Source organism: Lemur catta, chromosome 5 (assembly GCF_020740605.2).
Source record: "Lemur catta isolate mLemCat1 chromosome 5, mLemCat1.pri, whole genome shotgun sequence".
Lineage (NCBI taxonomy): Eukaryota > Metazoa > Chordata > Mammalia > Primates > Lemuridae > Lemur > Lemur catta.
Window position 1 is genome coordinate 29,964,716 of NC_059132.1, and position 16,273 is coordinate 29,980,988.

General features: G+C 50.7%; 2 protein-coding genes across 9 annotated transcripts in view; one reads left to right on the top strand and one right to left on the bottom strand.

The window, feature by feature from the left end:
* TNIP1 (TNFAIP3 interacting protein 1) overlaps positions 1-877 on the top strand; it is a 47,761-nt gene extending 46,884 nt beyond the window's left edge. For 6 of the 8 annotated variants that reach the window (XM_045551349.1, XM_045551344.1, XM_045551341.1 and 3 more), the window contains one exon: positions 70-877. In XM_045551349.1, the coding sequence (XP_045407305.1) occupies positions 70-104 (35 nt within the window). In that variant the 3' untranslated portion in view covers positions 105-877. The remainder of the gene's footprint in view (positions 1-69) is intronic. The other 2 variants (XM_045551346.1, XM_045551343.1) reach the window with 1 other exon arrangement.
* A 549-nt stretch (positions 878-1,426) lies between these two features.
* GPX3 (glutathione peroxidase 3) lies at positions 1,427-10,086 on the bottom strand. The gene is made up of 5 exons (XM_045551350.1): positions 9,769-10,086; positions 4,847-5,000; positions 3,324-3,441; positions 2,808-2,907; positions 1,427-2,427 (listed from the first exon to the last, which is right to left on the bottom strand). Exons 1-5 carry the CDS (start codon positions 9,853-9,855, stop codon positions 2,215-2,217), a joined length of 672 nt encoding a protein of 223 aa, XP_045407306.1. The 5' UTR covers positions 9,856-10,086; the 3' UTR covers positions 1,427-2,214.
* Between the last annotated feature and the right edge of the window lie 6,187 nt (positions 10,087-16,273).

Consider the following 16,273-nt stretch of genomic DNA (forward strand, 5'->3'; position numbering starts at 1 on the left):
TGCTATAAAAGACTTTGAAACTTACTATACCACATAATCTTGAAGTCCTCAAAATTTTTGTTTATTTAGACTCTGCAAAAAATGACCGAGAGGGGCCTCAGTGAGACCAGATCATGTCATTTGGCTCCACCTTCGTCTTGCAGAGCCAACTGACCTCAGATTACCGAAAAACTAGAGGCCATGTGCAGTGTGTAGCCAGAGCCTCAGCTGGACGGGAGGCTGACGTGGGTGGCCAGCTCGCACCCCCGGCCCGACCTGAACTGTTTACGAGACTTGGGAGGCTCCACCCGGAAGGCTTCCACTTGGGATCCTCCTTTGGAAGTTTCCAGGAAAAACTCACTACCCCTCCACTGAGTGGAGAGAGGCCTCATCTGGCTGAGACCCGCCATCCACTGCTGAAGCCTCTAGGAGACATCAGTCTTAAGAGTGAGGTGCAGCTGAGACCCCCTTCCTTCAGAACCTCCCAGAAGTGGTTCCAGCCCCTCTGCAAGTGCCACACCTAATTCGTGTGTGTGTTTAGTTTCCGCTTCAAGCTCTGTAGCAGGACCTGCCTGATGCCCATCCTTCCCCCGCTGTGAGGAGCCGCAGGAAGAGCGTGTGTTCTCCAGGGTGGAAGAGAACGGCAGCATGTTCTGGCTCTGGGGCTCCCTGTACCTCCACTCGCAGCAGCCTTGCCAGAGCCCCCGCAGCTGGAATGAAGGCCACGCCAGCCACGTCCACTGAGGGGCCCCAGCATGACACTGCCAGGCCCTGAAGTTCAAGCCCTCGGCCCCGGCAGCTGGAAGGTTGTGGAGCCAGAGACTGGGATTGGGGTGGCTTTCCATCCCTGGGCAGCTGTTTGCACGAATCTTGGACATACATCCAAGTTTAAGATCAACACTCTGCGACTTGTGTTCATTTATGCTCTAATAGTCCCCTCTCAGCCAGTCAGAGTGCCCTCTCACCCCATTTCCCTGAGTGTATGTCACCCGTACCCATGGCTGGTGGCCCCTGGGGCCTGCTCAGAGCCTCCCTGGGTGGGGGCCGGGGGGGGGTCATCCACAACAGTGGAAGGACCCTGGGCTGGAAGTTGGGAGACTTGGGTTTAATTTCCAATCATGCCCCTCACTCATCAGGAGACCTGGGGTAAGGCCTGGCTCTTCTGTGAACCTCAGTTTCCTCATCTGTTAAATGGAACACCTCTTCTTAACCCTCACCGCCTTGGAGAGCTGTGAGAGGGAATGAGAGTAGATATGAACTGATTCTATAAACTAAATGCTGAGTGACGGAAGCAGAGTAAGCCTAGGAAGAGGCCAAAAAACAGGGGCCCAAAGCGTTCCCTCATTTCTTTTCTCACCCTACCACCTTTACCCTGCCCACCCTGTCTTCCCCACCACCCGCCCAGGCTGGGGGGCCATCATTGAAGAAGCACCACAGGAAGCTCAGCTGCTGCAGAAAGGCCTTTACTCTAATGCCAGTGGACCAGGTGAGGGGAGAGGGCACGTCCTCTGAAGGAGCAGGGGTGGCATCCCTGCCCAGGGGCCTTGGCCTGAATGCACTAAGGGCCGGCCCCACAGACAGGCTCAGGGGAGGTCCGCCCACGGGGGCTTCGGGCCCCTCCCTCATGGAGACGCCACCCCTGATTCGAGTATGTGGCCCTTGCTCTCACATCTGCCTTGGCTGATCTCAGGGAGAACTAGGGGGTGGGGCAGGAGCTTTGGGAGGGCCCTTCAGGAAGGACGAAAAAGGTTGGGCAGTGTGGCAGACCCAGAAACTTTTAGGGACTTCAGTGGTAGTATTTGGAGGCAGTGGGAGATGCTGGCCCCGAGGCCGAGGTCCAGGTCAGAGCAGGACGCTTGGACCTAGAGCCGGGATTTCCTCTGGGCTCAGATCTAAGTGAATTGTTACTGGAACAGAGAACTGGAAGGAAAAGGGTAGTGTTGTCTAGCACTACACAGCACACAACTGTGGGCACACAGCTGGTACGTATTCCCGGATATTCACACCGGTAGACACCTGTGGCCGGACAGCCGGGCACAGTCACACATGCAAACACCCACATACCCAGCAGTACGGGCACACAATTGTATGCACACATCTGTGTCAGGCTGGGTCTTGTGTACTGGGAATGGGGTCTATGGTAGGTAGCTAGTGTGGTTGGAGATGTGATTCCTTCCTGAAGAGAGTCCCTCCCCCAGCGCCTGCATGGTGGACATGGGGTGGGGCGGGCATCAGTTACTTCCCCTTGGCTGCCTGCCGCCTCATGTAGGACAGGATGTCCATCTTGACGTTGCTCACTGTGGTCCGGTGGTGCCAGCGCATGACGGGTATGCCATCTGGCCCCACCAGGAACTTCTCAAAGTTCCAGCGGATGTCGTGGATTTTCATGGGTTCCCAGAAGAGGCTGCGAGGTGAGCCTAGGAGCTCCGAGGTGGGAGGACAGGAGTTCTGGGCCAGGGATGAGAGTAGCGTCAGCCTTGCTTGGGGCCCCGGCCCCTCCTATCCCCCTCCTCCCCAGGCCTTCCTGGGGTGGGAGAACAGCCCAGCACTAAGAAAAGAGCACCAGTTTGGGGAGTTTTTGGACTGACTACCAGTCCCTGCTATGGTTCTAGAAGATTGTGAGATCCTTAGCATGTCCCTCTGGGTCCCCCCAGCTGGGCCTTACCAGTCACATGGGCTGATGAGATCCTAGGGTCTGCAAAACCATCTGGTTGGAACAACAGATGCCAAAACACCCCCCAAGAGCCCAAGAACAGGAGGGTGGCACGGGCTGTGGGCTGGAGCCAGGAGCAGCTGCAGCCCCGGCACACAGGTGGCTGCTCACTCACCTTCAGGAAAGTGTAGAACTTCTGCTCTTTCTCCCCATTCACATCTCCTTTCTCAAAGAGCTGGAAATTGGGGACAAAGCCCCCTCCAGGTCGGACATGCCTATTGTGGAATGTTCTTAGGTGGGTCCCAAGAAAATGGGCACAGGGCTCATAAATGAAAGGAAGGGACAGAACAGGGAAGGGGGTGTTGGGAGTCGATTTCTTCCATGGTGGGAGCAGATGGATGTGGAATGGGTGTAGGCATGATGCGGGTCTGTGGTCTTCTTTTCCAGCTTCGTCCCTTCCCAGTGTCACCCCCCCACCCTCCAGCAGTAATCCTTCCTCATGCACATCACAGCCAGTCATCCCTGCCCTCCCTCTCCTGTCCCCACCCTTCCCCTCATTTTACTCAATGGAGTTGCTAACAGAGGACAATGGTTCTTGGTGGCTGATAAATGTCCACCATGAATTGGAGCCCAAACGAGACGTGTGGGCCACACCTGAGGAGCTGTCTCAAGATGCTGAGTGAGCACTCACTTGATGGTGTTAGGGATCTCTGAGTTCTCTCCTGGTTCCTGTTTTCCAAATTGGTTGCAGGGGAAGCCCAGAATGACCAGACCAAATGGAGCAAGTTCTTCCTGTAGTGCATTCAGTTCTGGGCCGGGGAGAGAGCAGACACCAGAGCAGTCTGACGAGGAGTCCTGCCTTAGCAGCGCCACTGTCCCTGCCCCCAACCCATTGTGCAGCTGAAACCACTGAGGCCTCCTGCGAAGAGAAGAGACTTGGCCAAGATCACCAGTGGGTTCATGGCAATGCTAGGACTCAGGTCCTTTCCTCCTGACTCTAATCTGGATAGGTTGGAGGTTTAGGGGAAAAGAGAGAAATACCCTTCCTCAAATCACCGGTCACCTGCCCACTGCCTGGGCCAGTCGGCTGAGTGCTCATTCAGGGCGCTCAGGATTGAACTTCCTGGAGCAAGAACCATCCCTCCCCGGGCAGAAGGCAGAGGACTTCCTTGGGGGTGGGGTGGGGCCCTTACAACCCTCCCATACTCTTTGGGAATTTAGGACCCCAAGGGAGGCCCTGGCCCAGCACCCCAGTTTCCTCAGTTTTCCGGCCTCTCGTGCAGTGCCAACACCCGGTCTGTCTCTTGCACAACGGTCTGTCCCAAGGGCTAGACAAGCGTTCTGGACAGAGTGCTCACTGCCACTGGGCCATGCAGCCCACTGTCATTCCACTTCCAGAAATTTGCCTGCGACCGTCAGGCAGAACATTCGAGGATCAGATTGCCCTTGCCTGTCCCCAGGCCCTGCCAGCAGACTGTGTACCGCCCCAAAGCATTTTTCCCTGTCACATGCCCTTGGCCTGCCTGTTCCCTCAGGCTCTTTCCTCTGACCCAGCTAAGAAGATAGGGGTGGGGATATTAGTGGGTCATGAAACCTGGGCCAAATGCCCGGTTCTGCCACTGACAGCTCTGTGACCCTGGGTAAGTTGTGCCTTCACTCTGGTCCTTGGTTTCCTATCTGCACTTTGAGGAGAGGGGAAGGGGAAGGCTGAACTGGATCATCTTCAAAGTTTGTTTTAGAACGGACCTCAGAAATGTAGCCTGCCCCCTCTCCCCCACAAACAAGCACATACTCTTGGGCCTTGGGCCAACTGCCTGCTTTCCTGAGACAGGCCAGGAGAAGCACCAAGGCAGATAGGGCTGAGGGACAACGAGACATTCCCAGCAAGACTGAGCGCCACCTGCCATTTGTTAATCCAGTCAAAAGGAGCTCCAGGCACAAACCCCATCTCCTCCATCCCTCTGCTTTTAGGGTAGCTGAGGTACGCAGGGAAGAAGTAGAACTGGGAATCTCCTAGAATGGTCCAGAGGCAATCAGACCTCAGGCTTATATAATGCAATCACCTTCACAGACCCATGGAACACGGTGGAGCTGGGACACGGGACTTGGAATCTCACGGTCACTGCTGTCCCTCCCCCACACACCAGAACAGCTCCTGCAACTGAAATGTGCACACAGCCCCAGCTACACCAGGGAGGAAGGGTGGGCTCTTACCAACATACTGGCCCGTCAGGCCTCAGAAGCTGGCCACGTTGACAAAGAGGACGTATTTGCCAGCGTACTGCTTGAAGGGAATGTACTCTTCCCCATCGATAGTGAGGGCTCCGTACTCAAAGATGGTGCCGCTCACGCCGCCATGGCAGTCCGTCTGGAACAGAGAAAGCCAGTGCCAGGGAGTGGTTAGAGCTGGAAGGAAACTTGGACTTCTCTATTTTCATAATAACGAAAGATCCTGGGAGGGAGAGTGACTTGGTCAAGATGAACACTGAGAATTGGAACTGGACTAGAACTGAGGTCTGCTAATTCCTTGTATAAGGTAATGATTATGAAAGCACTTAATTAGAGCTTAATATTAAGCACTTAATAAGTGAGTGCTATGGAACCCTGGAGAATGATTTATTGTGATAATTACTTTGACATCACATGTCAACTTAAGAACATTTACCAGGCTCTGAGGGAGACTGCCTTGACACTGGGGGTTGACTTACTGGATGGACAGACGGAGACTGGTTGGGTGGCTGTTACAATATCCAGACAAGTGCTGATGAGAGCCTGAACTAGGCCATTGTGAAGGGGAAACTGAACCGAAAGGCAGAAGTATATGTCAGTATGGAGAGTGGTGATTCAGAGGTCCCAAATCTGGAGGACTGGAAAGATGAGGCTGTCGTTATAAAATAGGGAAGTAGGAGTGGGAGCTGGGAATGGGGACAGGCCCGTTGTGAGGATTAAATGTGAGGATAAGGGTACAGCAACAGTGCCTGCATGTCCTAGATGTCCCGTATGAGCGAGCAGTTGTGATGACGACCATTATACCTTCCTCTCCGCCCAACTGCTGCTGACAGTCGACCTCCGGGCCGGAGACGGCTGCAGTGCGGTGGACTGTGGGCTGGGAGACCTGGCTTCCACGCCCAGTTATGCCACTAACTCCCTGCATGGTCTTGCACTGGCCCTTTCTTTTCTTTGGGTCTTAGTTTCCTCATTTATAAAATGAGAACCTTGAACTGGACCAGCTATGTACGCACATCAACTTTGATGGCTTGACGGCATGATGATTGGAGGGAGAGGAGGGGATGGGTTACTGCTAGGACCTAGGACCCCACTCTGCCCTACTGTGTCCCTGACACAGATCACAAAACGCTGGGTCTACTCTTGAAAGGGTGTCATTGCATCACTGACACGACTCAGCAGCTGGGCCAGTCGTGATGGGAAAGGAAAAAACTTAAAGCCATTGTCTAAGGTGATCTCTAAGGTCCTCTCTGGCTCTGACATCCTATGAGCAGTGGAGAGACAAAAAACAAATGGAGTGCAAACTAGCATTATAGAGCTGGAAAGGGCAGAGACGGGTGGTGGGAGTTAGAGAAACACATTCACTCTCTCTCTTCCCATCAGTTCTGGAAAACTGGTGGTTGAGGCAAGGTCTGGGCCTAACTAGGTGGAGGGAGTGATCCAGACTGGCAGGGCGTGGCCCCAGCAGGTGCACGAAGCAGGCCTGCTGAGCCGGCTGCGGCTGGGCTCCCTGCACCCGGCCATTCCCTGGCAGCTGCAAACTCTCTTCTTGGCTCTGGTACAAATTCACTGCTTTACATGAGTCTAATATTCCACACCCCGTGACTTTTGGTGGGTGCTGGAGGCAGGCTCAAGACCTAAGCTCAACATTCCTCCTGCCCCTGGGCCTCCTTGTTCCTAGCTGGGGTCAGTTCCACCTTAAAATGCAAACAAACCAGGACACAACCATCACACCCCAGCAGGCCACAGAGGTCTGGCAGCCAGAAAGTGAGGCATCTCCGTAACCTCTTCACTTCCTTCACTACACCCTGATCCAAAAATTAGCTCTGGGACATGGGAAGAAAAAAAGACGAGAGATTCCAAGTAATCAGAGCTTATAAACAACAGGAGGATCAGCTTCTGGGCACAGTTTCAAGGTGGGGTGAGGCATGGGGTATCCTCTCTCATTAGGTTCTATTCTTTGCTGGCTGTGTGGCCCTGGGCAAGTCACTTTCACTGTCTTGGCACGCCTTGGTACTGTCCAAGGAGATAAGCACGCTGCTCCCCAGAATGGTTGTGAGAATCCACTGGCAGATCAAACAGGCTTGAAAGTCTCTTGGACAGAAATCCCATGTCAAGGAATAGTGATTACTCTGCCTGCAGCTAGGGCAAAGGGCGCTGAGGTTCCTACATTATTGTGAAGAGGTGTTTGAAGTCCCCACCCAGAATGAAGAAGATGATACACTGGGCAGGGTGTGTCCAGGAGGAGGATGAGTGACAAAGCCCCTACACTTTCTACTGGGGCCAGTGAGGCCAGTGCTGTGGGCTTGGACGCATGGAGGTCAGAGGCTCATGGCTGGGGAAGCCAGGGGCTGTGTGCACCACTGAGCACCACAACTCAGTCCTTACGTGAGCCCTCTTTCTTCCTCTGGGCCCGTGGGATCCCAGAGCCCTGCATCTGAAACAGAGGGGCCAGAGGAGATGGAAGGGAGGGGTAGTGAGGGTGCCCCAGTCCTCTCCTAGCTGGACAAGAGGAGAGTTCTGATGGCTTAAGAGTTGGATGGTGGGACCCAGCTAGGACCTTGGCTGGCTTGGGCAGCTGGTCTTGTGTCTTTCTCCTCTTGCATGTTATCACGCCCATCAACATCATGCTGTAAAAAAACTGGCCTGGGAGGCAGGACACCTGAGTTCTGGGCCTGCTGTGCCTCTGATGCTGTGGGATACTCCTTTCTCTTCTCTGGGGCTCCGGCTCCTCCATTTTAAGATGGAGTCAGGTTCAGGGCTGTCTTAAGGGCCCTTCAACTCTGTCAGCCTGTGGTTCCGTGATCCTCTCTGCCTGGCTTGTCACCTAGAAACCAGCGGTTACTAGGATCCCATGCACGTCAGCAGCTATTACTCTTTCCAGCTTCTGCAAAGTCCTTTTGTGGAGCAAGGACAGGGAGGCTGGGCAGCCTTAAGCTGCAAGAAAAGGAGGATTCCCTTTGTTCCCTAGCCCCTCCCTTTGAATTGGGAGGAGGCAAGCATCTGTCTGGGGCTAAGTCACCCGTGGTCCATCCCCGTCTCCACATACCTCCCCATCTCTTTGCCCTGGAGTTGGGGGTAAGGTAAGTGGTTGAGTCCTAAACCCAGAGCTTTGACATCTCTAAGAACCTGGGAGAGATGGGCATGCCCAGGCTGTCACTAGCCAGCAAGTCCTGGCTGGTTGTATCTGATATGATCACACCTCACCCTAAAACTTTTCTAGACAATACCCATCCTGTTATTTCTGAATCCATTTAGCCCTCCCCAGAGTTCTGCAGAGTTATTTACAAGGTTCATGTTTTTACATCTAGCCTTCTTGAGGCAGGGCCCAATTGTACCTTCTCTGGCTTTCCCCAGACTGAGAGGTTGGGACTGACTCCATGGTGCTAACCTGCCTATGATTCCTCCCACCCCACCTCTACCCCACACCCGGATCTTGAAACTCGGTCCCATCCCTGCCCTGGGAAAATGCCTTCTGAGTTGGGGATTATGAACAGGACTGTATAAAAAGGAGGAGGCTTGGACAAAGTGGCTTCATATCCATCTAGTCTCTAGGCTGACTCCAAGAAGGAGCTGACTAATGGGATTTAGGCTGAGGACAGAAAGGAGGTTAAAAACAGACACAAGGAACCCTGTGCTTACAATGGGCTTCCTGAGAATTGGATAGAATTTTGGAAACAGAATCATGAACTCACAAGATGTTAAAGACCCAAAGGATTTAAAAAACACAGAAGCTCAAAGCTAGAGCTTGCAGAAGTGTGTGTGTGTGTGTGTGTGTGTGTGTGTGTGTGTTTTGGGAGGCTGGATACAGAAATCTGTCTCTTGGTCTATCCCTATGCCTGGCTTCTATATCCCCCATCCCACCGCTCTCCCACCCCCAGGGAAGAAGAGAGGTCTATAGAGCCCACCCAGCACATACTGTCCAAGGAGATAAGCATGTTGGGTGGTCCCACTCCTGACCTCAGCATCCATACTCCAGCTAAAGGTCACACACCCTGCTGGGGACAGACGGGGGCTCAGAGAATTCTGCCTCTTCTGACTTGGCCATCCCCAGCTTTCTCCAGCCACCAGGTTTGCTCAGGCCAATGCGGACAGTGGGTCCTGGGTAGTGAGGCTGCCCCACAGCAGAAAGCTCTTCAGAAAACAGCTGTGGCTTTTTCAGCTTCTCGAAGCATCCCCTCTGAAGTGATCAGCTTCATCGTGTCCTGCTCTCCCTTCCCACCCCCCACCCCCAGCCTCCTGCAGACGGAGAAACTGAGGCCTAGTAGGGCGCAGGGACTTAGGATCCTGAATGTTCTACACTGCCTGTCCAGAGCTCTTTCTGTCACAGATTTCTGGACATTCTACCCATGCCCTGGAATCCAAGTGGGCATTTCTATCTGCATTTATTATTCTTGGGCTAGAAGAGCCCCCACAGCAATTCTCCAAGACCAAGACCACCCAGCTGCCTTCTTCCCTTTCTCCCTGCCTGTCAGTCTCCCCAGGAACTTGCACAGCCCACGCAGATTCCAAGACTCTAGGCCTTTTTCTGTGTCCTCCCCCTGCCCCAGGCCCTTGCTAGAGGGGAGCAGCTCAGGTACGGAGGTGACACGATGTAGCAAGGCGAACTCTGAGGTAGCAGTGGGGGGAAAGTGCAAACTCGGGGAGAAGAGGGACCTTCCTGCCCTGACCGTTGTGCCCACCTGGCGCACCGGGGCTCGGCTCTCCAATAGATGGACTGCGAAGAGACAGGCGGTGGGGGAGGCGGTGGGGGTTCCGGCGGCCGAGGGGGCGCACGCGGGGTTCAGGGCGTCCCTCCCACCTGGGTACCGCCCTTCTGGGGGGAGCCTGGGAAGGGGGAGCCTCGCCGCGGCGATGGGCAGCTGGGGGCCAGGTGCGTTCACTCGGTCCCCGCCCCGAGGCTCACTCACCTTCGACTTCACTTGCCCCCGGCCGGGCGGGACGAAGCCGGCCAGGAGCAGCGACAGCAGGCAGGACGCCCGGAGCAGCCGGGCCATGGCGGGCTGCGGGCGTGTCGCAGGCTCGCTTCAGACGCTGTCTGAGCCCGGGCCACCGTCCGTCTGAGGTGTCCGGCGCTCCCGGACACCTTTCAAGCCCTCAGACATGCCCAATCGGCGGCCAGGCCAGAATCCTTGTAGCCAATCACAGGGAGGCTGGGACTTCAGGGGCGGGAGCGACTTGCCCTCCGCTCCCACCTCCCCGGCGGCAGTGACATAAGCAAGTCTGGGCAGAGGTGGGAGTCAGGTCCTTGCGAACGTGGGAAACGACCCCTTCCTCTTCGGGCTCCAAAGGGCGGGAGGGGACAGGCACAGAGTTCTCTGCAGCCAGGGCAAGGTCGCTAAATAGCACCCAAGAACTGATGGGAGGCTCAATTCTGGGAAGCAATTTCTTATTCCTAGGCTTCGAAAACACCTCGTGATGGTCCTCTGGAGGTTGAGCATTTATAAAGTTTCAGCAAGACCTGAAGTTAGACTTCCAGGAACATTTACTGCATGTGGGTTTAGAGCTTAAGAAACAAAGTGTGGGTGTCCCAGGTTGAACGCAGCCCCCTCCTGGGAAGGGCATCGGGACTGCAGGGCTGGAAGGGGTGTGGTCCCTTTCCTCCCCATCGGAAGGGTCACCACCGACGCGCCAAAACAAAAGACAAGTTAACAAGAGAAAAGCATGCGGATTTATTTAATCAAAGTTTTACATGACCCAGGGCCTTCAGAGATGAAAACCCAAAGACTCAAGGGAAACTGTCCATTTTTATGCTTAGATTTGATGAAGAGTGGACAGCCATGTAGAAATGTGATTGGACAAAAAGGGAATGATCTAATTAATGGCAATAGACTAAACGGGGAAACCCAACAAGCCCTGTGTAGATTCTTCTTGGCCTCACTGTGGCCAAAGCAGTTCCAGCTGGTTTGGGAGTAGAAAACATATTTGCTGGCTGTGTAGTCTTGAACATGTTGCTTTCCCTCTCTGGGCCTCAGTTTCCTCAACTGTATAATGATGGGATTGGTTAATGATCCCTAACACCCTTCTGCTCTGGCTAGATGACTTGCTTCTAAATTGACAGACTTAGAACAGGAGTCCCTTGAGGGTGGGACCCATGATCACCACCTGGCACAGGACCAAGCACACAAGAGATGTTTAATATTTGCTGAATTAATCAACCATTGACTTTGTTTCTTTGCTAGGAGTTACTTAGGATCAGGTCAAGTGACTCTAGGTCTGTACTGTCTAAGTGTGAGCCTGTCCCCAGATAGGGGAATGTGTCAGAATCAGTGCTTCCAAAATCAGTCTGACTGCCAGCGGCAAGTGGGAAGCCTTCAATGCAGAATCTGGGGCCCCACTTTGAAATCACTGCATTAGAATCACTAGAGGCAGAGGCTGAGAATCTGCCTTCAGATATGTTCCAAAGGTGATTCTGAGGCAGCTGGCCTCACAGTAGCCTTGGCGGTACAAGTCCCAGGATTAGGTGCCTTCTAGAAATCTTTTCTGACCAAGAAATGCCTTGAGATACCATGCCTTTACTATGGTTAAAAATAAAATAAATAAAAACATCCCCAAGGGATCCTGGAAGGTCTGTCTCAAGTCCTGCATTCTCCACCAAGCCTTCTCTACCTCAAACCCCAGCAGACTGAAGTGGAAGGAACCTTGGAGGCCAGGAAGTCTTTTAAATGAGTTAAGGTACAGAACCCTATGATCAGTGGCTGACGCAGTATGTACTCAATAAATGTTATTTATTTAACCACTTTATTTCACTGAAGCCTAGAGACAGGGAATAATTGACTCAAGATCCCATACCAAACTGGTGGCAGAGAGATGGCCAGAATCCAGGTCTCTAGACTCCAGTCTTGGGCCCTCTCCATGTTGTTGTGTGTTTTTTTGTTGTTTTGGGGGTTTTTTTGTTTTTGTTTTTATTTTGTTTTGTTTTTGTTTTTTTTGAGACAGAGTCTTGATCTTTAGCTCAGGCTACAGAGCAGTGGTGTCAACATAGCTCACAGCAACCTCAAATTCCTGGGCTCAAATGATTCTCCTGCCTCAGCCTCCCGAGTAGCTGGGACTACAGGTATGTGCCACCATGCCCAGCTAATTTTTCTATTTTCAGTAGAGACAGGGCCTTGCTTTTGCTCAGGCTGGCCTCAAACTCCTGAGCTCAAGCAATCCTCCTGCTTTGGCCTCCCAGAGTATAAGGATTATAGGTGTGAGGCACTGCACCTGGCCATGTTGTGTTGTTTTTTGAGGTTCATATCTACCCAAATGTATAATAAACATCCGTATTCATATTAGTTTGTCAGAAATCCATTGTTCATGAGCATCAGTAGATATCTAGTGACCCTCAAAATATGTGCTTAGCAACATGTTAACACCATGAGAGATGTCAAAGAGTTTTCTAGAAGCTACAGTCCCTGTCCTCAAAGGTGTGTGCAGCAGAGCCAACTGGGGTGAAGGAAGGGAGGCACCCAGGGTCATTCGAAGTACAGGGGTGGTACCGGGGAGTGCGCACCTCCTTAAATTTGGCACCCTATACATCCTACTTTTCTCACCATAGTCCCAGCCCTGGTGTTTGGTTTCTTTGGGGGTGACAAGAAGAAGCCAGAGGCTTGAAGTGCTGTCCCTGGATTGCTATGGGATCACAGACAAGTTATTTTCCTTCTCTGGGTCTCAGTTGGCCCATCTGTTAAACAAGGGTCTTTGACAATCTCTTAGTGGTGGTGTCCATGGATTTTCAGTTACAAGGGTCTAAGGAAAGCCTGAGCCATGCAAAACTGAGGAGTGCTGACCACAGGGACAGCAGGGTAGAAAGGTGGGGGAGCCTGCCCTGGCAGTAAGGGGGCCCTTCATGCTGAAGTCCACTTTCAAAGGTCTAACCATGGGAACAAAGAGCATGAAGACGAGAATAAAAACAATACTTCCCAGTCTCTTTATAAGCAGCCTTTTAGGCAAATTTGTTTGATTTGTACCCAGGGACCCTATGTTTTGAAAGATGTTCTCTACCAGGCAGCTTCCAGCTGAGGTTAAAGTCCAAATTCCTTAGCGCTTCTGACAACGTCCTCAAAATCCAACCACTTGGTCATCTTTTGCCACACTCTTATTATTCTCTCCACCACAGCTATAGTGGACATTTTTTTAGTTCTTCCAATATACCAGGGTTTATCTATGCTGTTCCCTCTGCCTGGAGCACTTGACGTTTTCTCTTTAACTGGTCCTCTCCCATTCATTTTCAATATCTCTACTAATGTCAGTGTCACTTCTTAAGGAAAGAGTTTTGCGTGGTCCCTTTGATTTACTATAGTTCCTACAGTATTGGGCACTTTCTCTATCAACTCTTTGTTGTACTCTATCATCATTTTTTGTTTGCTTTCTGCACTAGATTAGAAGATGCAGAAAGGCACCAGCTCCTTGCCTGGGGCTTAATACATATAAGATTTTAGATAGATATCTATCAAATAAATAAATGTTAAATAAAACACTATTTGGCATATAGAATAACAAGAGCTTCAGGTCAACATGTGCTAACAATTTTGAGCCCACAAGACTGGTCTGATTTCATCCGCTAGTAAGAGTCAAGACACGTGAATGAAGCTGAGTAAACTGGTCGGAGTAAAGTAGATGATTTGCACTGGGCTTTGGTAAGGGAGGGATGGAAACACCCTGTAGGGAAATTATAAGCTAGTTTTGCTTCCAGTCTGAGAATGCATCTTCTGCATTCCAGACTGTGGACACCCAGTACCTTTTCACCCACTTTTTTTTGAGACATGTACAGAGATTTCAATACTTACCTGCTTGGTGGGTGAACAGGGACTGAAGATGATCAAAAAGGAGGTTTAATAAAAGGTGCTAGTGTGCTGTGTCCCGAAGGAAGATAGAACACAAGTTAATAAATAAGAAGGGCTGTTAAAAAGCCAAAACAGTAAAAGCCAGCCCTATCATTGCTGAGTAAGCGCTTCAGGTTCTGGGCTCAAAGATGGGGTCAGCCACCCCAACTGATGGGTCCAGGTGGAGGCAGCAGCAGTGAGGCCCAGCCCTCCCCCCCCCTCCCCCCGTTACTTCAGTGCCAACTTCAAACAGTAGGCCAGTTTTGCAATTCAAGAAGAGATTATAGAACCCAGGTGGGGCCCTAGGGCTGCTGGCTTCCTACATAATTGCTAGATCCAATCTCAGGACCAGCCAGGAGGCAGGGAGTTCATCAAGAGGAGAGGTGGGTGGCTGGAGTCTTTGTTTCTGACACCAGCAACTTCCAAACTCTAGGCCTCAGTTTTCTCGACTATGGATTGAGGAGTTAGACAAGTTGATCTCCACGGGCCAAGTTTTAGGATAAGAGTAGTGGCTGGCATTCAAACAACATGCTATACATCCCAGGCACTGCCTTAGATTTATTAACTTCTTGAAAAACTCCTGCAACCTCCTGAGGTAGCCAACATTATTATTCACATTTTACAGGTGAAGAAAGGAATACATAGAGAGGTTAAGTAACTTTGCTTAAGGTTCTGTAGTTGGTAAGTGGCAGACCCAGGATTCGAACCCACATATATTATCTCCAGAGCCCTTGCCATTAACCTCTAAGCCTGTGCTGTCCAACATGGCAGCCACTGGTCAGGTGTGGCTACTGAGTGCTTAGAATGGGGCTAGTCAAAATCGATAAGTGCTGTGAGTGTAAAATACATACCGTTTTTTGAAGACTAGTATGAAAAAAGATATAAAATATCTCCATAATTTTTGTATCATTATATGTTGAAATGATAATATTTTAAATATATTGGGTTAAAGAAAAGATACTTAAAATTAATTTCCCCTGTTTCTTTTTACTTTTTAAAATTTATATTAGATAATTTTAAAATCTATTTTAAAATTTAAAATAGAAAATGTAAAATTACATATGTAACTCACATTATATTTCTAGTGGACAGCACTGGTTTAAACTATATACTCATAATGGATTGGTATAGTATTATGGTTGACTGTGAAATCTAGGCTTATCTCCTAGACCACCCCCCAGTTCAGTGATTTGCTAAAAGGACTCACAGAACTCAGCATATAATTATACTGATGCTATGATTCGTTGCAGCAAAAGGTTACAAAATCAGCAAAGGGAAAAGTACATGGGACAAAGTCTGGAGGAAAATAGGCACAAGCTTCCAAGAATCCTCTCCCAGTTGAGTCACACAGGATGTGCCTAATTCCCCTAGCAATGAACTGTAACAGCACATGCAAAATGTTGTTTACCAGGGCAGCTCATGAGACTCAATACCCCAGGTTTTTATTGAGGGACGGCACATACCAAAATTCCAGACTCCCAGAAAGAAAGTAGGTGTTCAACATAAACTGTATGGTTTGTACAGTTTAGGCACAGTGAGCCACTCTTATTAGTTCTGGGACCGGTGGAAATCCTCCTGAAATAGAAGTTCCCATAGGCAAAATTATAGGCCAAATGTAGCAGGTCTTTCTAAGGATCACAGTCTTAGGCCTGTTACGCTCTTTTCCGCAGATCTTCAATGAAACTCCAGCAGGACCTGTCCTGGAAAAGACTGAGTTTGTTGAGTTTTCCTGAAATGGAGTTGTCTTAGTCTGTCCAGGTTGCTATAACAAAATACCATACACTGGGTGGTGTATAATAAACAACAGAAATTTATTTCTCAAAGTTCTGGAGGCTGGGAAGTCCAAGATCAAGGTGTCAGTAGGACTGGTGAGGGCCTGCTTCCTCATATAGCTATCTTCTCACTGTAACCTCACATGGGGGAAGAGGTGAGGGGTCTCCTTATTCCATTCATGAGGTCTCCACCCTTATGACATAATCACCTCCCAAAGGCCCCACCTCCTAATACCATCCCTTGGGGGGTTAGGATTTCAGAATATGAACATTGGTAGGGGGAGAACACAAATATTCAGACCTTAGCAGGAGTTAATGACTCCCACTCCCTTCAAAGCCCACTTAGTCAGAGGGAGAGTTATAAAAAGGGGAAGGGTCCCTAGAGACTATCTCATCAGCCCTTTCATCTGAGAGGCGAAAGCTTCAAAAGGTTGAGTGATCCAGAGTCCCACAGCAAGTACAGGCATCTGTGAGAATCACACCTAGGCTAGATGTGGTTCCATGCTTTCAGCCCCAAATTCCCTTCCCTTCCCTTGGATGTCCTTATATGTTGCTGGAATCTAAAATACATACCCTTTTTTCTATTTCTTAGCCTTCTCTTGTCTCTGCTAACCTCACTCCACTTACCCTTCATCCTTTCGAGGTAATTGTTGAGCTGGAGACTATTGTGCTGTCATGGCAATAACAACCTTCATTAACAGTCACTAAGCTATAAACAACCCACATCCTACTTCCTGTGGGTTACCTACCAATGCACAAACCAATGAGGATTAAAAGGAACTAATGAACTCTAGAGTAGAAAACCAGAGGGGTGGATAGCTTATCACACCTCCTCC